General features: G+C 41.8%; 1 protein-coding gene across 6 annotated transcripts in view; it reads right to left on the reverse strand.

Annotated features, from left to right (window-relative positions):
- Rdx (BTB/POZ and MATH domain-containing protein rdx) overlaps positions 1 to 24124 on the reverse strand; it is a 47178-nt gene that overhangs the window by 7970 nt on the left and 15084 nt on the right. For 5 of the 6 annotated variants that reach the window (XM_078196751.1, XM_078196749.1, XM_078196752.1 and 2 more), the window contains exon 2: positions 13829 to 13973. In XM_078196751.1, coding sequence (XP_078052877.1) covers positions 13829 to 13973 — 145 coding nt within the window. Of the gene's footprint in view, positions 1 to 2757; positions 2916 to 13828; positions 13974 to 24124 lie in introns of those variants that run through there. The other variant, XM_078196754.1, reaches the window with a different exon arrangement.

A 24124-nucleotide genomic window follows, 5' to 3' on the forward strand; every position in this document is an offset into this window, starting at 1 on the left:
CCGACTAAATTGATCGTGGCCTTGAAGTCGAGCAGACGAGCAGCGAAGAACTACAAGTACCGAGAGAGAGCACGTGTTAGAGGCAGGCCGGGGAACGGAGAGACCGAGAGCAAAACAAGAGAGGGATAAGAGATTGGAAAGAAAGAGAGAGAGGGAGAGAAAAAGAGAGAACCAGGGTCGAGTCAAACTTGTGTCTCTCTTACGTAATTACCTTGAAAAACGCGCAGAAAAAGGATTTAAACTTTGCGGTGCCGCTCTTCCGTTCCTCTCCTCTTTTCTACACGGATATCGCGTCTGCACGAGAGTTATCCCCGTACAACGCTCACCGTTCTAAGCCACGTAGAAAGGAGATACTTTTTAAAGCAAAGAAATTCCGTGCTCGTTAAAAAGTTTCGTTCGATCCCCGCAGGCCCTTCTCGCGCGTCTTCGACGACCCGACGGTATCCGCTCGTCTAATTTTTTTTCGTAAAGCAACGTTTCTCGCGGCAGCTTCGCAAAGTTGATATCCGCGCGGGTTCGCGTTAGCGTTCGTGCCGCGTCAGCGGTAGGGGAAGCAACAAGATAGAGGTAAGCGAGGATGAGAGGATGCGGAGGAGAAGGAGGAAGAAGAAGACGAAGAAGCCGAGGTCGAGCCCCTCGGGAGTCAACGATCCCTGACGTCACGCGTGTGCCGCGACCTTGGCGAACGGAGCCGTGCCCGTAGCCAAATCTATTTGTCTAGTTCGCCTGGCCATCCGACGGGAAACGGGGCCCTTTTATCGTCCATCTACCATCGCCGTGACATTCCACGGACCCCGGGATCGATCGATAATCGCTCGCCGTTCAATTTTATTCGCGAGATAATACGCGGATCGTGTCACGTAGATCGTAACAATTGCTACGTGGTAACTTAATCTCGTTCGATTTATCGCGTGCACCGACGCGACCGTGACCAGAGCTGGGCAAAGTAGTATCTTAAACGACGAATAGCGAGTAAATATTTTACCTTGGATCGTGCATGTTTTTTTGAAAGTAAAACATTTTATTCGACTCGTTACAAACAATTTTTAAGATAATATTTCGGGTAGTATCTTATTTGAAAATACATAAGAAATATTTGTGCTAGAGTAAGAAACATTTTATCTGTTTAATATATCAATGTCGAATCAAATATTTTTATTCTACTAAAACATAGTGTAAAGTATTGTTTTCTTTTGGTAATCTAATAATTCTTTTCTGTTATGAAAATACAAGCAATATAGTTCTTCAATGAGTATTTCTGGAGACAATAGATTTCACTTACCCAATGTAATTCGCAATTCATTTTTACAATAAAAAATAAGTAATAAATATTTTACTCTATGTGTTAGATTGTCAAAGTCTATTTTCATGTTTCAGTTGTCGATCATCAAAATAAGATATTTTATTTATACAAATTCGACGTCCTATTTCGAGTACTGTGTTATTTGCATTGAATCTATATTATTCAGGTATATTTTCTTTGTGAATATTACTCAGCTCTGACCACGACGAACCTCGATAGCCTATTTCACCGAAATGCTCGTTAAAAAGAGCCGCGTTCCCTAACAAGAACCCGAATATGGCCGGCATTGTAGACCACGTTATCGCGAGCTACGCACCGACTCTAAATTAGTTTCCTCCAGTTCGTATTCCCCACGTGTCAGACCTTGAAGAACAATTCTAAGGGAAGGTCGTCGCTAGAACCAGCCTATTCGGGCGACACTGGGCGGTGCTTCCGGTTCTAGACGTTATCTCGGTGGGCGCTCGACGTGCCGGAGCAACAGCCGCTGGGGGAACGGAACACCACCGACGGCAGGTATCCTTCTCTTTCACTCTCCCGTCGAGTTTCCTACGGTTTCGCTAAATTTCTGACTGTCCCCGATACAAAATCGATCGAGGCGAGCGGAGCCGGAAGAGAACGAACCGGGGGGGATGGAAAAAAACACACACACAGGCGTTAAAAAGAGGTCGGTTAATCGATTTCGATCGGCGGTCAGAAAGAATCGAGAGTGTCAGGCCTTAAGCTCGATTTACCGTGACGCGCGATTCGTTTCGAAAACTTTAGGCCTCGTTCTTTCCTCGGCGAAAACCCGAGAGAGCCTCGCCGGCGAATTTCTCTGCTCGGAACCGAGTTCTATCGATGTAACAAAGGGAAGCGTGAGAAACCCGCTCTCGACGTGGCGCGCAACGACCCTGGACAAAGTGAAAGTTTCCTCGTCCCGCGATACCAAACCGATACACCGGCGATCAATTAGATTTTCTTTTGTAATTCCTGCGCTTCGTTCGAGCTCTCTGCCGCTGATGCTATTCAGACGTGAGTACAAATATTTGGAAAAGAAAACCTGAGAATGGTTAACGAAATAACTATTGTCTCTATGATATATTTTAAGTTTCATTTGACGCGTTGGAGACGCGTACAAGTATCGAAAACAATAATTACAATTAATTTATTCATAGGAGAAAGAATTTTTCTTGAATCTCTTTTGATTATTGAATTTAATTGAAGCACTTAAATATTCACATTTGCTCGGTCAGCAAAAATTCACGGAAAGTGTTTTTAATTTCACAGACAATATAATAGAAATTATTTCAATTGTTTCAGGTTCATGGTGCAAAATATACATTTCTAGACACATATTATATATTTGTGGAATTTCTGTATTTCACCTAGCATTTCATTTAATGCAGCAATAAATTACTAATTCGAACGGAACAACACGTACAAATAGTTGTATTTCTGTGTGGAGATATTTTTACCCAGGTCTGATGGTATTCGCCACCCGTATTCATCCCCGCTCTGACAATCTAATGAAATTTCGCACGTTTCTCTTTCTTCGGTTCTCTATTTATCTTTCTAGCTTTAAGTTATCGCATTTTATCCGCCCTCGTGTGACTGCTTCATTATTACTCTCTCACTGTAACAAAGGGTCATCCCGTCGATCAATAAGGTTATTAATAATATTATTAATATTATTATTGTTATTATTATAATTATTATTATTGTTGTTATTATTATTATTGCCACTATTATTATCTCGTTCACCTTTCTCGCAGGTAACTATCTCGAGTTCTCAGTGAAGCGTAAACGAAACAGCATACTTCTGGCGACTCGCGACTCACGGATCACGGGTCGCACACACGGGGACGGTTGCCTCCGGCGCTCGTTACGACCAATGCGTCCTTAATCTCCGCGCGCTGCGTATCGATCACCGTCGTTAACCTTTTTGCTTCGGCGAGCTCGCGACAACAACCCGCGAGCGATTATTCCGATTCCGGTTAATCCTATCGGAGAAACTCGGGGCCCGAAAAATTTCGTAAGGAAACGCGGAAAGACTCTCGCAAGGATAACCGTGAGAGCTCTTTCCAAGGAACACTGTTCTCGCTCGGGAGTCCGAACGCGCGGCTCGGAAAGAGGATACAAAAGCGCAGCGCGCACACGCTCGCACGAGCCACGATCGCGGCGTGCCGCGCGCGCGCGGGTTCGATGATCTTCGCTTGAAGATGACCTTCGCGCATCGGAAGTTTAAGGTCAAGATTCGCATCGAAACAGGTAGAGAGGAGGGGCGCGGTGCGGTGCTGCGCCGCGCTCAGTTCAACGGACGCTCGTGCGTGTAATCTCGTAACCAGTTACGTTCCCCTGGACGATGGTTCACGGCCGGAAAATGCTTCTTCTCCGCGGCTGCGTTGCGAAATCTAACCGGCCCGACGCCGGAAGTCGTGAAACACGACCCTGAACCCGCATCTGTCTTCCACCGTCCGTCCCGGTATCTCCGCTTCCAGAGATTCTTTCGTCGTCGCCCGGTCTTTCGTCGTCTCGGAACGATTCTTCCGAAAGCCGATCCTCTGTCGGGAACGGTGGAGAAAAGAGGCGGCCGGCCGGCCCGTCCTACGGAACGAGCCCAACGGAACACGACCGTCCGTCCCCTCGGGACGACCTGCACACGGCATTACGTTCCGACTCTAATTCCGTATCCACGAGCGTAATAGCAATGGCTGGACTCGTTCCAAGTCCGCCTACGCGTTTCATCGATCCTCTTGAATACGAGTCCGCGCGCGTGTTCGTTTCGTAAACCGCACCCCGAGAAGTGTCGCGTGGCCGCCTGTGCACACCGGTGTGTTCCGCCACCGAGGCCCTTTCCGTCCTGTTACGTGAGAGTTTTGCGCAAGACCGGCCTGCGGGATTTTCTCTCGTTGTCGGACGGCTCGCTGAGACAAATTCAATTAACCGCGCGCGATAGATAGATGTATAGATAGATAGCTAAATAGATAGACAGATAGACGGATAGCTACATAGATAGATAGCTAAATATATAGGTAGATGGATAGATAACTAAATAAATAGATGGATAAATAGACCGAGAGATAGAGAGAGAAATAGAGGGAGAGAAATATAGGAAGAAATTTTCCAGCAAAAGATCACCGAGTGACCTGTTAACCGAACGAGTCGCGGCCTATCAAACTACCTGTACAGGTACAGTAAGCGCCGAATCGAACCAGGCCGATAATTAGCCGATAATCTAGTCTGCTATTACGACACTATCCGCCGCACGAGCATAATCGATGCGATAAGGAAACGAACGAACGTAAGAACTATCGAAAGTGGTGTGGGTGGAACGCGGAACAAGCTGACTGTTCCAACTTGTCTTATCGTGGACGACCTAGGAAAAGACAAAAACAATAATGCGAACTCGAAGCGATAGTTGAAAGAAATTTTGAAACACGTTCCCGTGAAACTACTTCAATGCAGCTCAGCTTTTAATCGAAAGCAGGAAGTGTCTGCTTTAAGACCGGATAGATTAGATTGTGATAGAACGATGTGATCATTTTGAAGAATTAAATGCAATCGATACGTGATATTATAGGGTTCGCAAGATTTAAAAGGAAAAGTGGAGATTAAGACGTGACCACGTGGAGCCATTTTTATGCAACATCGATTAGACGAAAGCTGGGAGTGTCTTCTTTAACCCCTTAACGTACCATTTTCTTTACAGTTACTGCGACGAGGAATTTTTCAATTGGTACAATTTCTTAAGAGAGGCAGAACATTAATGTTTATTCCATGACTGAATATAATTAAATGCTTACATATTAATAACAAGGGATTAGAATTTTATTCGAATTTATTCCAATAGGCTTTTAGCAATCTTTTAAATAGGATAGTCTTTAATAATTAAATTCAAAATTATTTTGGAAATAATATAATGATTTTCATTGGCGCCCCTCGTTAGACAACAGGCTCATTAGACAACCTAATTACAAATATCCGAGATAGGTGCACGACGGCGATAGGAGAATGCCGATTATTTAAACGATCCGGCCGATCGAAGCGTCGCGACGTCGAGCTCGAAGAAATTCTCGAAACACTCGAGACAGGTGGAAAGGAAAGAGAGAGAGAGAGAAAGAGAAAAAGAGTAGAAAAAGATGATACCGGGTGAAAAACGTGCCACCCACCGATTCGCTGGATACTGTTAATCGGTCCCCGGGTACTGTTAAGCAGCCCGGAGGAGGGAATATCGATACGACTCGCTCGTTTCCAAGGATCGGAGCGACGAGGAACCAAAGCCGTGTACCGGTCGATGGCCTCGGGAGTCGTTCAACCCGCGATGATCGACCATAATCGTCCTTGAAACGCGCGGTTTCAGGAACGAGCACGGGTCAAAGATCGACGCTTCCATCGATCGTGGCTGTCCGAAGGCCTGCGATTGGATGACGAGAAGCCGTGGAAGACAGAAACGAGGAAGTCAACGCGAAGGAACCTCGACGAAAAATCGATTAAAAAATCAACTCGCAAAAATTTCTTCGCTCGGCGCCGGCAACACTGATTCAGATTGTTTCACTTGTCGCTTTTAACGGGAAAGGCTATCGAGAAATTATAAATTGTCAGGTTTGACTAATCTCATCGCTAGTCCTCGTGAGTTTTCAATCCTGTCCACCTGTTTTCATGAAATTTCGAAGATAAACATATGTAAATATTAATATATTTAATATTATTATTCTTTATAAACCCTTTGCCGTACTTTAACGAGTCAGACTCGTGATGGAGATTTCTAGTAATAATCCATTAGGTATGAATATTCATCCGTTCCTTTAACTGGGAATAACATTTTATTCCCCCATTACCAATATTTAAACATTCAAGTAGACATAATCACACGATAAATATAAAATTTCCTTTTTCATCTAAGAATTTAGTGCGATCGAAGAAATTCTAATCGTGCAACCTCTAAAGAAAATGACACGGCAAGGGGTTAATGGGCTGGTAAAACCCTTTTGTGTTACATAGAGGTGATGTATATATACATAATCCGGAATGCATTTAAATAATATAAATTAAAAATTATAATATAAGAGTGTGTCATGAAGTAATTATAGAGCGTGTGTTTTAATGGCTAGAGTTGCTGTATTTGTAAATTGTCTCAATGAATTACCAAAGAAGTCGATTTTTGTATTAAGTTTATTTGCTGTTCTTAACGCTCTGGTTATAGAATTCTGAGATCCCAAATTGTTTTTAAAGTAATCTACGTGAAATAGTTCTTTTTTTCTTCGAATCTTAAGAATTTATGCTGAATTGTTTCTAACTTATCTAAATTAACATTGTTGGTGAGTATTAAATATTTTTGAACCATATTGAAGATGAGGAGAGAGAACTAGCGACGAGTAAAGAATTTTTGAGGTAATCGGATTTTTGAAATCTGTAGAATGTCTAATTAAGAATATATATAGATAAATGTAAAATTTGTTTGGCTTATATATTTGCGCGTTACACCACTGCAGTGTCGCCGAACAGCATAGTGTTAACTTCTGGGTGGGGGGGGATCATGAAGTTTCAGGATTTCTGCATTCTGCGATCGCTTTCGATTCGGTTAGGAAATCGAACGGAGCGTGTTCCATGTTTCGATTCGGTTCCACACGCGCGGCGAACGCGTCGATCCCTTTTCGATTCTATTTCGAGACGAGACAACATTCTACGGAAGTTCTCGCCGCGGCGGTCAAGATTCGCTGCGTCGGTGCCCGCGAACTCCTCCGGACGGTCGAACGACTGCCCGAAACGGAACACGGAAGAGTCGGTCCCGATTTACGAGAGCGAGACAAATCGTCGGAGATTACGCGGGTTCGGCGAGCAACGTGGAAACGGATCGGGTACGATCGAAAGGTACGGCATGCCGAGAGGGACGACAAGGTTCGCGCGCGCGGCCGGGCTCTCGGCGCCGGAGCCAGAGGGCCTTCTAGGACGATTCTGGCCGGGGAAGAGGCGCTCTCGGTTCGTTCGTCGCGTTCGTTCAGCGTTTCCGCATAGAAGAAAACACTGCCGTGGCGAGGAGGTGAAGAGGGGGCGAAGAAGAAGGGAGAGAAGGCCCGGTCGACGCCCCCAGGAGTCGTTCAACCCGGTGCCGGCGGTCGTCGAGGATCGGCCTTGAATCACCCGTGCCCGTTTACGGGAGCGGCGCGCACGGGTTCAAGCACCAGACCAAGTCGAGGCTTCCGGTAGAATCGCGGACACGGTGCCCGAGCGCAACGAGCACACCGAACGCACGCCGAACACACTACGAGGCCACCGGTCACTGCGAGAGGTGAACGATCGCTTGCCCGATGGACACATACACCAACCCCCCCTCCGAAAGGTATTAGGACACACCTGTTTGTTTAGTAAAAATTGTAACATTTCGTTCGGTTTAGGTAATCGTCTGCGAGTCTGCAATACGTGCAATCGCCATTGTCGAAAGTTACGTGTTACGTTACGTACAACTTGTGCAATTAGTTTAGTCATTTGTTGTATTTCGTTCGTCGAAAATGTACCGTTCACTCCGTATCCTTCGATTGGTACGACATGCATCGATTCTCAATATGTTTTCTTAACCACTTAGTTGCGTCGATATATTATGAAGATAAATTTTCTTACGCGTTTTATCGATTCCACTGAGTGTAGTCCTTATGATAATTGTTCTAGAATTAGCCTGAAGTTTGCGAAATTTATGAACATGTCACCACAAGCATTTTGACAAAAATCGTAAAGAAGTATTTTTATTACAACATGTAAAATTACCATTTCCTTATGACGTGTATACACGTCGTACGCGGCTAAAAGGTTAACACTTTACCGAACGGTCGTCAAAATTTCGCTTGATGTTAAATTTTCGTTTCTATCTTGATTTTATTTATTTTATTAATCGCGAGAGATATTTAGTATTTAGAAAATTAAATGGCAACATCGAAGCTTACGGTAGTACAATCTAACACATTTATCTTAATAATTGATATTAAATTGTCGGTTACCATGACAACCGATTTATAAGCTACCAATCGGTGGAAAAAGCCGATTTATAGGCTACCGTGCGGTAAAGTGTTAATATGAAGGTCGTATTAGAAAGTACATGAAACCAAATCGTATAAAAAATAATCGAAAAATTAGAAAAATCTATGCCGAAATTAGTCGACGATATAATTGCGAAACGCGGTGGACGTATCTTCGAAAAGGAAATTCAGTTTTCTTTTATAGAATTGACGTTACTTGACATAATTTGTTACAGTTCAATATAATCAACTATGAAATAAATTGGAAAAAAGTTGAAGCAATTTCCTATCGCGTTTTTATATTTATTGAATTCTTTTTAAGTGTCCTAATACTTTTTGAAGGGCGTGTACATCGCTACCAGTAAACAATCAAGTTTCAAGAAACGTAAAAATAAAGGTTGGGGATCATTCTTAGCCTCGCAATGACACGTGTTCCATTTCCGAAATATTTTGTAACATAAAATACTTTATATAGAGTTATAGCAGTTAATTAGCAAACGCATTATATTATTTCTAAAAATAAGATGGGAAATAAAAGATTTTAAATATCCGTCAAATCCAGTTATATTAAAAAAATATTCTATTTAGGTTGTAGTATTGGTTCTATCAAAGCATTGTGACGTAATTAAATAAAACTTTGATAAAACATCAGGACGACAATAGAAACCGTTTAAATTATTTTAAATTATTAAATTACATTAAAACATATTCTACGATGGTCAAGTGATAGTAAACGAGATAATAGATAATATACGAGATAACTGGCTTTCAAATTACACAGTTAATCTGAATATATAGAGTTTATTTTCACAATTTTTGTTCTCAAAAATAAATGTATAAATACAAACATATTACGGTTCAACGAATACACCGAGTCCACGAAGTAACAAAACTATTTCGCGACGAAAATTGGTGTCGAAAGTGTATCGTTCGGTCGAGCCACCCGGCGGCCAGTGAAACCAGTCGGCGCATCTGCTCTCTCGGCAAAGCTTTCGGAGAGCCTTTGGCTCCGACACGTTATTTTCACGGCGCGGCGCGCCGCATCGATTCGACGTGGAGAACGAGCGGCGCGGTTCGGCGCGGATGAACACGTGCCCCGAGATAACGACGTGGAAATGAAAGGTAACGAGTGATGATGACTATTAGCGGGATCGCCGCGTGGGGCGGCCCCGGACCGGACCGGGCTGGCCCGGGCCGAGACGAGCTGGATCCGACTCCGGAGCACCGGAACTTGCTCGTGAAAGACTTTGACTGATTCTGGGAAGTATTTAACGGATAGTAAACCGTTGTAAACCATTTCAGCCTAGAGCAGGGGTGACAAACTCGCGGCCCGAGATGAAGACTTTTGGAAAGGTAGGAAAGGAAAGATAGTATCAGAGAAGTGATGTCCAGGACGTAAACAATAATTGAACTTTATATATGTTTATTACAATGTACTAGTCAATATAAAAATATTTGTTTCTATGAACATCGATTTTTTTTGCGAATCCACCTACAGTTAAGCATTGTTTATTTGGCCCAAGTTAGCTTTTGAGTTTGACACCCCTGGCCTATAGAGTACTTCGATACCATGGAAAAGGAAAATTCCGTAGCCGGAAAGTGATCGCGCGCACGCGCGTCAGATTCAATGAAATTCGGAACGAATTCGAAAAGATTCGAAAGGCGGACAAGGAGCGACGGGGCATCGGTCTGTCCCGCCGCAGCGCCGCGCCACTTTCTAGGGTTTTATCGAGCCGATCGATCGGCTTGTTGCCGCGAGTTACGACAGATTCAACGGTGATGGTGCGCGCGATTGCTGCACCACCGGCTGCACCCGGCGCTGACGCGGCGAAATCGGCGTGCATTACGAAAGTTAACTGGAGCACGAATCGACTTTCGATTCGGTGGGTAAGGGGCCCCGTCTTGTGCTCCTGGCTACCGCTTTGTTCGCGCGCGTGCGCGCGCGCATTCGCTGTTCGCTGAAAACCGAGAGTGCCTCTCTTCGCAAGTCCCAGAAATTGAAAGACGAATAGGTAGATGTAGAGGTAGATTGATAAATGGATATAAAGACAGATTGATAGATAGATATAAAGATAGATTGATGGATGGGTATAAAGATCGGTGGATGGATAGGTAGATGATATAAAGATCGATGGATGGATAGATAGCTAGACATCAAGATCGATGAATGGATAGATAGCTAGATAGATAGCTAGGTGGATACATACAGTCAGTCCCATAAGTATTCCTACCCTCATTGCTTATAAGAGAAATCTGTTGAAATCAAGGGATGCGTGTAAAATTTTGCGATAAACTTTTTATTATCTTATTTAATATTTTTGGATGTGACGAAAGAGGAAAGGTTTGGAGAAAGCCTAATACAGAACTAGAATTAAAAAGATGTACAACCAACTGTAAAGCACGGCAGAGGCTCCACGATGGTGTGGGGCTGTATGGCGGCATCCGGAGTGGGTAAACTTGTCTTTATCGATGGAATTTTGGATAAGATAAAGTATAAAAATATACTCGAAGGAAATCTGCACTCGAGTGCGATTAAGCTTGGTCTGGAAGATGACTACTATTTTCAACGCGACAACGACCCGAAGCATACTGCTCGGATTGTTTGCAAGTGGATACTTTACCACGTTCACCATTTTTTACATACACCTCCTTAGAGTCCAGATACAAATTCTATAGAAAATTTATGGTCGGAAATAGATAAAAGACTACGCGAGCATGAAATTTTCAATAAACAAATGCTAAAAAACAAAATTTTGGAAGTTTGGAATAGTATTGAACCAAATATCACATTAAAACTGGTAGAAAAATCTTACATGCGTCCCTTGATTTCAACAAATTTCTCTTATAAGCAATGAGGGTACAAATACTTATGGGACTGACTGTAGATTGAGAGATTGAGGAAGATAGAAAGGACGTATGGATTGCCCACTATGCACCCATCTCACTTAACCTCTCCTTTGCTGGACATATTAACCCTTTGCACTCTAAAGGCAGAACTAAGAATTGTTTGATCACATTCAAAAATAATTTTCAGTATAATATCACGATTTTAATTTTGTCACGTTTTTTTAAATATCATGTTTTTAAATTTCTCAACATTTCTTTCGTTTGATCGCGGTTAAAATACTGTTTAATCATCTGGTCACCGTATCAAGACTAATTACGTAAGTGATTCGAGTATTCAACACCGATTTTTGCAATTTTTGCAAAAACTCTTGTCGGCTATTACTAGACAATTAATTAAATTATTTTACTATGTACTATTAGTAGTAATTATAATAATAGTATATGTAGTATATTACTATTTTTTTTAATAGACAATAAATTAAAATATTTTAAAATAAGACAATGGTATTTTAAACAGGATTTCCGGGAAATGTTAACATGTTCCGCGAACAGGTGTATTTCTTTTCCACCCCGGCTTGTTCTCAGCGTTCCTGTCTCCAACCACCCTAACCGGTAATTTCTAATCTATTGTCCTTTGTCCAACGAGATTTATTTCTGTTAGAATGTATACAAAGCGGTGGAACCTCACGATACCGTGTGTACCATGTTAACCACTTAGCTGCGTCGATATATTTAAAAGATAAATTTCGTTACGCGCTTTATTGATCATACTCTTTGTAGTTTTTTTTATAATTGTTCTAGAATAATCCTAAAGCATGTGAAATTTGCAAATATGTTACCGTAAGCATTTTGACATTAATCGTAAGAGAAGTATTTTTATAAGATATAAAATTGATATTTCCTTATGACGTGTATACACGTCGCACGCAGCTAACAGGTTAAAAGGTATGCATAGTTGAGTACGTGTCACTTTATGACAAAATACAGCAAATGATCCTTGATATGTAGAAATGTAACGACGTGACACCTTCGCTGGTTTATTTGAGAATTACTGGGTCTTTGCTTTCTCTTTTTAACTGGAAGGGTTGCTTATGAAGAGTGCAAACCACCCCTTAAATCTACAGTAATTAAAGAAACGATCGTTGCACACCAACAATTTCCCTAGTTGAATAAATAACAAATATCCGACCCGTCGATTGTGATTTTCAAACGGGATTCACCGGGACTCCGAGATCTTGCGATCGGCAAAGAAAAAGTTCTTAAAGTTTCCATCCGGTTTATCCCCTTGCACTCGAAGCCATTTTAACTTGTAATTCTAAAATAACCTTTCTGACACACAGCATTTCCATTTTATATAACAAAATGTATTTTATGCGTATAAAAATCGAATCTTCTAACTCGAGCAACAACAGTTATATTTTTAATAATTTTTGGAACGTGCTGTAACAATTTTAATGGTGCCTCAGAGTCACCACTCGAGTGTAAAGGATTAACCCTTTGCAGTCGGAGCCATTTTAACTGGAAATCCAAAATATCTCTTCAGACTCACAGCGTTTCCATTTCAAATAACCTGGGGCATTTTATACGTTATAAAATTGAATTTTACGACTTATGTAACAGATAATAATAGCTCTTAACAATTTTTTAAATATTAGTAAATTCGATAAAGACTATTTCAAAACGTGGCATGATAATTTTTATAGGCGCCTCGGAGTCACCGCTCGAGTGTAAAGGATTAAAGACGACAAAGCCAACCAACGCGAAGAATTTCGTTCGAGCGCGGTAGATGAGCGTGGAAATATCGCGGGCCGATCGGTTCGATTTTACGTTTCGTCGAAGCGGTTTTCAGCGGCGGACTTGCGAAAACGCTCGAGAGAGCATTTTCCCCGGGAAATGCCGGCGAAACATTTCCACGGCCAAGTCGGAGAACTTGAGTGCCGCGGGGGGCTCGGGACGAACAAGATATCTAGTTGCAGGTCGTTCACATCGCGAGGGGACGACCAGTAAAAATAGAACGAGAGCGCCAGGAGCGTTCGAGTGCGCGAGTGCGCGAATATATACGCGAATACGCGTACCAAGACCGGACGAGAACCAAACGCCATCCAGACGCGAATCCCGTCGTCGGTTCGCGTCGCCCGCCGACAACAACAACCGCGCGAAATCGACTCGCGCACGAAGCACCAGCATCGCACCGCAAAATTTCAATAACATGATTCAATAAATTTGTGAATAATCGATCCAATTTCATTGCCGTAAACGCCCTTTGAATTTTTCCACGAAAAGTCAGCGTCGCAACAATAATAATAAAAAAATAATAATAGTAATAATAATACAGTAATGAAAATGAAAATAATACGATCACAATATCGTCAAGTAGAAACAAATTAAAAATCTTATCGGAGACATTTTAAAGTCGATTGTAATATTTATTAACATCGTGAATGAAGAACTGTACATTGTTAGCGTAATTTATTAGCAAAATTGAGTCTCCTATTCAAAGGATCAGTCTATAGAAAACGATAGATATAGCGATGAGGTACAGAAGCTCGGTTGGTTCTCGTTAAAAGATCGTGGATTTGTTGAATATGTAAAATAGTTTCGAATGAATAATTTGGACGAATTTAAAACTGCGTGTTCTACGAGTATTTTCTCGGTATTATCTGGATTAAAAATTGATAATGATACGTACCTGCGTGTAACACCAATTCTCGGCTACGGGGGTGTTCACTTCCGGCGGTGGAGGGCTCGGTACACGGCTTACTGCCATACTACTGCTGCTGTGCAAGTTCGAGCTGACCCGCGATGTTTGAGGCGCACAGTCGCTCACCGCAAGTCTGCAACAGAAAACAATACCGGGCAATTAGAGCTAACGTTCGCAGGCTCTCGACTGTCGTCGGTCGCGAGGGTTCGTGGAGAATCGTCGGTCAAAGATCAGCGATTTAATACAGTTTATTTAAATATACGGCTGAACGCCTATTTATAAAATAACAGAAATGGAAAGATATTTCATTAGAAATGGAAAGATATTTCATTAAAAATGGTGGGGGATCGATAAATTAGATAGTTTATAAAGATTTGTTTCAAATTTGGTAATATTCACTGCAAATATGTTTTATTGTTAACGGATATGAAATGTTCTATAAAACGGATCTAAATAATAAGCGAGATAAGTGTAGGAGTATTAATCCATTGCACTCGAAGCCATTTGGACAGCAAATCTAAAATAATTTTCCTGGCTTCTAGTATTTCCATTTTATGTAAGAAAATTCTTAGAAGTGTAATATAATTAATATAAATGCAATAAAATTGTAAGAAGTGTAATATAACAATTTATCAAACCTGAGCTTTAGCGATATCTATAAAAATAATTTTTGAACATAACCTGAACATGTTAGAAATATTTCAATGGCACTGCAGAGTTGCCACTCGATTGCAAAGGGTTAAAATTCCTAGCTTATCTTGAAACGAAGGTCGGCTATGATTGATCTGCCCCCGCAACGATGGGACTCGAAGGGGTTCGATCCTAGGAGAAGGTCGAACGCGTTGACAAAGGGGATAGGGGATGCGGACGGAGGTGGTTGGTTGGAGAGGCACGAAAGAATCGCGAGAGGTGCGTGGAAGGGAAGAGTACGTGGAAGGGTGTTCTCGAGTACGCCTCGAGGAATAACTGGCCGAGCATCGTCGACTCTCTCGAGTACGTTAGCCTTCGGGCGCGCGAGGTTCATCGGACCCGGGCCAATCGATTGTTGCCGATCGGGAAAATTGATATGCGTGTCGGCCCGTTCAAATCTTTCGAACTCTTATCTGACGACCAATCGATACGCTAACGCGATAACACCGACGGATCGACAATCCTTTGGTTCTTCGACGTACCTTGCGCTCGTCCCAGGAATTTCCCTGCGCACCACACCCCAGCGAAAACTGGCCCACTTTTATGGACTCTCATTGGTCTTTTAACTCTTTGAGACACAAAATTTCAGGAAATAAATACACTCATATGGCACAGAAATTCTGTCGCGGTTTTTTATTAAACAAATTTGGCATCTTTCTCTTGGAAGCATATAAAAACATAAATAAGTAATAATTCGATCGAATTTGTTGTTATAGAATTAGACTTAAATAATCCCACTGTGCCATGCGAGTTTAGGAATGAACAGAGCAAAAACGCAGCTATTACAATACTACGAGGTGAGTCTAAAAATGTCCCACCATGCATTGTCGTACATGAAAAAAGTGGGACATTTTTAAACCCACCGTGCTCCAAAGAGTTAACTCGTTGAGTGCCGCGTCAGCCATCGGTGACTGACAGTGTAAAATATGATATAAAACTAAAAAAATTTACATTGTTTTAAGTTCTTACCAAAAATTTATTTAAATTCCTCTTAATTTTTATTTAATACTGGATTCTATTACTAATGTATTTTTTTCAGAAAATTTTAATGGATTTAATGCATCGAGTAAATTCTTATTTGCAAGTAGTGCGCTTCGCGTTGCTGTACCACGATACCAGCGTGCGCGTTAAAGGGTTTTTCCTGCCGATCTTTCGTCTTTTCCTACTTACGCAAGACAAACGAGCGCATATTTCAGAAAAGGTATAATTAACGCCAATCACTCGTTCATCGATAGTTTCAACCGCATTACAAGGTTCGTGCACGATATACTTTCGCAACGTTCTTATATATCCGTATAGACTTGACGTATTAACCCCTTGCACTACGATCCCTCTCACGCTGCATCGATCAGCATTTATTTGTCGTTAATAATTTCCTTAATAAGACCAGACAATTTTTGTTTCTTTTATTGCCATTATGTCATCATTGTACTTTCGTTTTCAGACTTTGATAACAGAAAAATGAATTTGATTTCGATTTAAAATATGTTAATAATAGTAGACCTTTCATGAAATTTGTATCACGAGTCTGACTCGTTATTACAGCGCATCGGGTTAATGTAACACTCTATCGACCGGTCATCCGGTCGTAAAAATTTTCGTTTCTATTTTGAATTTATTTATCTTATTAATCGCGAAAGGTATTTAATATTAAAAAATTTATATAATAATATTGAAGCTTGTAGCACAATTTAACACATTTATCTCAATAATAGATAACAGGTTAAGGGTTACTAAATTAAGTACTTAATTAAGGGTTGAATAAAAGCCGATTTATAGGCTACCGGTCGATAAAGTGTTAACTCCTTGCACTGCGATCTCTTTCAAAACTGCGTCGATTAGTATTTTTTCGTCCTTAATAATTTCCTCGATGAGTCGAGAGGATTTTTATTTCTTGATTGCCTTCATTTACTTCCATCCCCAAATTTTTAGGCTAGAAGAATCAAATTTTGTTTCAATTTACTAGAAACGACCGGTAGTTATATTTATTAAATTATATACGAAATGTTCGTCACGAGTCTGACTCGTTATAGTGCAAGGGGTTAAGGATACGTCGACTACCTTGTACCAATCCATTCTGAACTTCTGTTGCCTTTGATTTTGTAACTAAAGGATAAATTGTTGTATGAACTCAATAAACTTCTCGTACAACCTAACGAATTGTTTTCAAATAAACTATATACAAGTTCGTGTCGCGTTTCGCGCAATTCATTTCATGAGATTCGTATTAAAAATTTAATCGAAGTTCCCGTACAGCATAATAGATCAGGATTTTCGTCGATCACCTGCGCGCGACGCTTCGCGTGCGTGCCGTGATGTCGAGTCGATCCATGAATCCACGGAGTCCAGGAGAGTATACATATATCGGAACCGTGGGCAACGGCCACTCGGGTCTCTCGTTTCCCACAAAACTGCTCGCGTTACATTCACCTCGAGCCACGGCTGGAATCACGACGGAACCGTTTATCTCCTTCTCCTTCGTTCCCTCTCCCTCTCTTGGCGAAATGTCGCCGGTATCGTCTCCCCCCCCCCCTCTCTCCCCCCCCCTCTTTCTATCTCTCTCTCTCTTGCGAACTCTTCCCGACAAGCGAGCGTATAAGTATCTAGCGCGAAGGCAACGTGGGAGTAACGTGGAAGTGAAAGTTAGAACGCGGGCTTAGACGGTCCGCGAGAGGGGAGAGGACAGGTTGCGTAAAAGGCAACCGCTGATACGTCGACGAAGAAGACATTTAATCCTCGCGCGCGCGAACGGCACTGATCGCCGCTCCGGCGATCTCCGATCAGGGAAGAAAGGGAGAAAGGGGAGGGAGAAGGGTTTCGATCGAGCTTTTTCCGATACGAATTTCATTTTTTACGGTCTATTCAGATCGGTGGTGCGACGACGACGCTTTCACGGGCGTTTCGTCGGGCAGCGAAGGTTCCCCGTCAGTATTGCGCGGCTCGGCGAGAGCAGCGCGCGATCGGCAGGATTTCTCTCGTATGCCGACTGGGCAGCCTATTGGAAAGTGAAAGGAGAAAAGGAGAGAACGAGAGTCCTTTTCCGTGTGGCCAGGGTCTCGATTCATTCTTCGGGAAAGATCCGTACCGTTTCAGGGATCGGTATGTTACCGCAGGGTAATGGAGCGGGTCACCAAGTGGTGCTTTTAGTTTATATTCAAGAGAAATTAACTTTATGTTCATCGAACATTTTCCTATTAAAAGATGAACAAAAGAATCCCAAAATTGAGAATCAAACAAGACGCGTTAAATTTTTGTACTCTTTTCTTTCGTTTATGTTTGAATAAGTATATTTAACACATTCTATTCGGTAAATATGAAGTAAACTACGCTCGCAGAAGACTTAAAACAACTGTTTTAAATCTAACTTACGCTGCGAGACACGCGCGTCATTGCCAATCGTTTCTATTCGTTCCGCCCCGTTTCGCCATTAATTGTTGTCGCAGGAATGCAAATATTTGTTCGACGCGGCGGTATCGGTAGACAACCGGAAGGGTATAAACACCGGCATTAATCCAACCGGCTCCGCAAAAGCCACCGGACGCTTTCGCGGCGGCGACAACGAGACCCCAGAATCAACCGTCACCGGAAGCGAAACCGAAACTTGCCGGAAGTTTCAACGAGTCGGTCGAAAACTGTACAATCGGACAAGCGGACCGATGCGCAGATTTTTTTCGTACTGGCTCGAATAACAGACCGAAAGAATTAATAACCCAACCCCTCGAATTAACTGCTTGGTAACACGGTAACAATCTCGTCGACTCGGGGTAAGAGAGTCGCCCGCAGTAGTCTACGACTCCTTGCAACCCCCAATTACGTTTCCCGGCCAGCGACGTGCTTAAATTTCGCCACCGTCCCTTCGAGCCGACTCGAGCGCCCGAGAGGGTTAATAACGCTAACAATTACCGACTACACGCGCGCGTGCTCCCTTCGCATAAAAGAGGAACGGCTCTCGCCCGCGTCGCCCTAGGTCGGATCATAACCAGTCTCTGTGGTGCTCGAGGGTCGCCCTCTTCTACCGGGAAGAGGGTCGATGGAATTGAATTGATACGACGAAAATTTCTCGCAAGCAGAAACGAACGATTTTATTTGTACGAACGATTTTTGTTCGGTTCGTTCTAATCTCGAGCAACGATCGATTCTGCTTCGATGCGTTTTGTATTACGAGGAATCCGTCCGAACAATTTACGATGCTGCCTTATCTGGAAAACCGTCGTTATTGTTAATATCGCTCACATTACTACTATCTTTATTATCTAACTCTTGTATTAGTACCGATTGTTTCGTTCTATCGCGGCTCGTATCTTGCTATTAATACATTTCCGTCTTCGTGGCTTTGTCTTATGTACTCGCTATTACGACATGCTCGTTTAAAGTGAACGTAACAAAGTTGATAACGTCGACGAAGGGCAGGTTCCATTTTCGTATAAATGTTTCTTCTTTTTACATCACGATATTTATTTTACGATACAATATCGTGCTAATATCATCTAATATCTAATATCATCTATGTATCTTATCTCTGTAGGCTCCCGTATTATTATATAATTATTTAAATATATCAAATATCTTTCGCGATTAATTGAATTAAAATAAAATGTATATTGCTTAACGGTAATGTTATGAAAATATGTTAATGTTGATAGATTTAATTGCACTACAATTATATAAATATTAACGGTCGAATAACCGGTCGGTAAAGTGTTAATGATCAAATAAATAAATAAACAAAATCCGCCGTAATAAATCGCAGAGAAAAAGGAAATCTGAACCATTCAAAAGGAGGAAGCTGATTCGTGAAGTATCTATTCCCAGGACGCGGTACACTCGCTCCAACTGTGTTGTTTCGGGCCTGGTGCACGCGGTTTTCACCCAACTTCCTCGTTTTCACCGGCGAGCAGCGGTGTTCCACTTTCCCCTGAGCTCTCCGGTCTGGCCCACGCCTCTGTTTCAACGGATTCGGATCCTCGATGGGTCTGCGATCCAATATTCTCGGGTCAGAGGAGACTCGCGTCTCCGCGAAGACGGAATCGATTCGGAATGGTTTTGTAACAGACGTCGGTAACCTATGACCTACAGGTCATCATTTTATAATTTCATAATCGTATTTTTTACCATAATTAGTTTTCGTAATAACTGGAATTGTAGATAATAATTGGAATTATAAATAGTAAATGGGATTATAAATAATAATTGGGATTATAAATAATTATTGGAATTGTAAATAAGAATTGTTTTCAATTGTTTCTTAAGCCATTACATAATAATTGGTTTTTCATGACTACCCTGATTAACACATTTTCGTCCTTAATTTCTAATTTCCTCGTTACTTGTGCTCTTTTTATTAACTATAATCTTATTTTCTGTTACTACAATAACCTCATACTGTATTTTATTCTCTATTACTTTCCCCATTCTTTTACCTTCTCTTCACTTGATTTAATCATCTCGATCACTTACTTAATTTTTGTTTATTTTATCTTCCATCGTATTGTATTTTATAGTATCACTTCTTGTATATTATCATATTCTTTTCACATGTTACATTATCGTAACACGGAAACTTACGCCTGCTGATTAAATTAGTAGATTATTATAATTACCATAATCACGGTATTGAATTCTTACATTTAAAGTTTGAAAACATCTTGGAATTATCTCCTGAACTAAATTTATTTCATTATTTACTAAAACACTGTTTTAACCTGATTGCTCCAACCGACAGTGATGCTACCTACTTGCTATCGCAGCGTTCCATAAAATTCTTGGAACGACAAGAGTTATAATAAAAATATCGCTGATCCAAAATTGCCGGCATGTGTTTGAAAATCATGGAACCAGATTGGTCGATGATAGCAGGCTGCGACGGAATAGAATCGCGGTTGCTTCGCGCGCTGGTATGCGTTTCGGTGCTCCGCGTGTTAGCATGCGTCGCTCCTCGGTCGTCGGAAGCTCGCGGTTTTATCTCGTCCCGGTGGCGGCTAGAAACGAGGACGTGGAAGAGACGCAAAGAAACCCGAGATCGTCGACAGAAATCGGAAACCGGACGAGGTTGCTATCGCCGGAAAAGTCGCTGAAATTCCGTGGCCGCGATTCCAGCCAGATATCCAATCTGAAAACACTCGGTCGGGTTTCTCTGTGAAACGTTGCACCGTCCCCTCATCGACTGCGGCGTAAACGTGAAGTTTTAATGCGTGTTCGATCTTCGAGCATTAAGAAAAATGTATCCACCGAAGCTGGGCACACGGCGATTAACCTCTCAGCCACGGCTGGATTTTGCGCAAATAAAGTTTTTCATAACTAAATTACCATTCTTTCTTAACATATATTTTTTCCGTATATCTATATATAGTATTAATTGCATACATTCTTTTCTTAGCGTATTGTACATACACACTTTCACTTTAATCGTTTACTTTAATAATTTATAAAACAATTGAGTAAAGCACGAAACATTCACAAAAGCCACCATAGTGGCGCGTCGTGCCTAAGAGGTTAGAGCAACGCTCGGTAATCGCGACTCGTCGACTGTACAGATTACCTCGCGTTCGAATGCAACAATTTCCTCGCGAAAATCTGTATAAAAATACTTTGAATTTCCTGGGAAGTTCGATCATTCCCGAGAATCGTTCCGTACGATATTCGCAGTAAAATTGGCATCGAGTGGAAGCGAGAAGGGGAAGGCAGAAAGAGAGGCATACATATGCACAGAGGGAGCCGAAGAGAGGGAGAGGGAGGGAGAGAGAGAGAGGGGGGGGGGGGAGAGAGAGAGAGAGAGGCGAAGTCAAGGTTGATGGTTGGCGCAAGTCGACTGTGATAAGACAAAGGCTAACTCTCTTCAAGGGCGCGACGTCAACTGCGGTTCTCTCGGCCGCTTCGCACGCGCCGAGTTGTCGTTTCGCCGAAGACGCACGAACTAACATGGAGACGCGCAAGCAAGCAACGTCGGTCGTGCCACCGCGTGCGACCAGGAGGGGCAAGAGAGGCGAAGAGAGACGGAAAGAGAACCAGACCAGCCTTGGCCGACCGTGAGCGACCGTGGGTCTGGCCTCTCTTCACGCGCGGGCCTCATGTCGCCACGATAAAATTCGATAAACCGACGGAACCTATGATTGACGTGTGCGCCTCCGCCGCTCGTCGCGCATGTCGTATAGTCGTGTACCGTCGCACAGCCGTTGGTGCTCCGACATTGACTTTAATGGTCACACACGTGGCGGAACCGACGGCCGTGGAAATAGACGGTGTGGTCGCGTAACGCTTCTCGCTCGAAAGATCGATTCGTGTCGGGATCGCTGCACGCTTTGCGAAACCTCTTCGTTTAACCACTTCGGTACGGCGCGCATCGGCCACGAAATTGTGCCCACAGCCGGCACTCACCATTCGCATGCTACTTCGTGCATCGACAGTGAATCCGTTTTGCTCTTTTACAGATCTTTGACGAGAAAAGCTTATTTATGTGTATTTCTGGACGTAAACACTGCAATTGTAGAGATAAGGCAAAAGTCATCGACTATAGTCGACTATAGTCGATGCTCGGCCGTGTGCGTTCATATCACGGCCGTCGACTATAGTCGACACTCGGCTGTGCGTGTTCATCTGTGGCCGTCGACTATAGTCGACGCTCGTACCGAAGTGGTTAAGAATCGTCCGGGACGACCAAGAATTCATGAATTTTCCCGTGATCCAAGCCCTAACCGGCGTACGGTATCGACTTTCACCCCGAATATGTAATAATATGCCGAGTTTACGGCACCGAGAGACTCGGGTATCATTTGAAATTTTACAGCGTTGAAGGATATGGGAAAATACCGTGATTGCCAGTTATTTCGATTGCTCGTTAGTTTGTTTACCGAAGCCAGCAGCGTAAGTCGTGAGCCACTTTTAATCTCGGACGAGTTTCCCCCGCAGTCTATCCACTGCATGTAAAAAGAGATCGGTATTTACTTAACCTCTTAGGCACAGCGCGCCACTATACTGGCTTTCGTGAATGTTTCGTGCTTTGCTCAATTGTTTTATTAATTATTAAAGTAAACGATTAAAGTGAAAGTGTGTATATACAATACACTAAGAAAAGAATGGTAAAATGGTAATTTCGTCATGAAAAACTTTATTTGCGCAAAATCCAGCCGTGCCTAAGAGGTTAATTATGTACAGGGTGTTCAAAATGGTTAAGTCAAACTTATATTACGCGTTAATGAGGTTAAGCAGATGAAAATAATCTGAAAGTGCTTTATTAAAAATATATAAGTTTTTAAAAATATTTATGATTTATTGTAGTAGTTGTAAGAAATATTTGAAAATTCCTTGTCTTGCAAATATTTGTAGCGACTATATATTCTACCTGTATTGGAAATAATAGTGAACACATTTGGAGTAATTTTGAATGGATATATCATTTCAATAAAGCATTTCCAAACACAGGTTTACGTAAATATTTTTCATCTACTTGACATCAGTAATATGTAGTATAACTTTGGTCTGAACCATTCTGAATACCCTGTATAAAGACAAACACACATTTTTACAAGAATAAAAAATTAATAGATGAAATATAGGACAATGGAAACGGTGGTTGATTTTAGAAATAATATTATGCTACTTTCAACGTACTACACTTGTTAACAGAGGAAATATATTTTTAATCGACTTCTATTTATTGTAATCGTGGTAGACAATTATTATTTTACATAAATATCTGCTGTCTATTTTATTATCATTTACTATTGCTTTACTATCACTTTAATATTATTTACTATCGCTTTACTATCACTTTATTATTATCTACTATCACTTTATTATTGTCTACTATCACTTTATTATTATTTACTATCGCTTCACTATCACTTTATTATTATTTACTATTATTATTTATAGGTATGCATGACCTGTAAAACAAAATTTCGTCCTCACGCAACGAGCTCGAGCATTAAAATTTCAAAGCAAAGTAACAATAGAATTGTTATTCATACCATGCGGAATTTTATACGGAAAACAAAGATCCTCAATGATTCTTCTGTACCGAAGAGAACGTAATTCGCGATTCAGTATTCAATATTCGGTGTATCCAGTATCCATCCGATCATTAAAACGGGAAATTACAAATGGTAATCGAATAAGAGTGGCAGGCCACGTAATTGCGGTGAATACATGAATGCGGATCCGAGACTTGAAAATACCACGTGTGCACCGTCGTGCTGTTGTGGCCATGTGTCCGTGGGGTAATTTCAGTTTCTTCACCGATCATTAGTCGTCGTTACTCAAGAGCGCGTGTGCTCGTATACGCGCGTGGCTCTGCCCGCTTTCGCGTCCAGCAGAAAAAGAACGAGAAAAGGTCTCTCCGACGATCATTTGGCCGATCGTAAGATAGTTGCGATTCAACCCTTGACTGGCTGGGGATGACGTATTCACTTGACATCGATCGACACATTGTCGAAGAAAGCAACTGTGTTGCTCCTTTTTTTTATTTATAAAATTTAACATTTTAAATCTAATTCGTCGACGTTTTCGTATTTGACTAAAAATTCCAGAAAATCAGTTAGAAAATTTTTTATTTGTATCATTATTTATTTAGTCTTTCATGCATCTTGTTTTTTTATT

This window comes from Augochlora pura, chromosome 3 (assembly GCF_028453695.1).
Source record: "Augochlora pura isolate Apur16 chromosome 3, APUR_v2.2.1, whole genome shotgun sequence".
In the NCBI taxonomy this organism is placed as follows: domain Eukaryota; kingdom Metazoa; phylum Arthropoda; class Insecta; order Hymenoptera; family Halictidae; genus Augochlora; species Augochlora pura.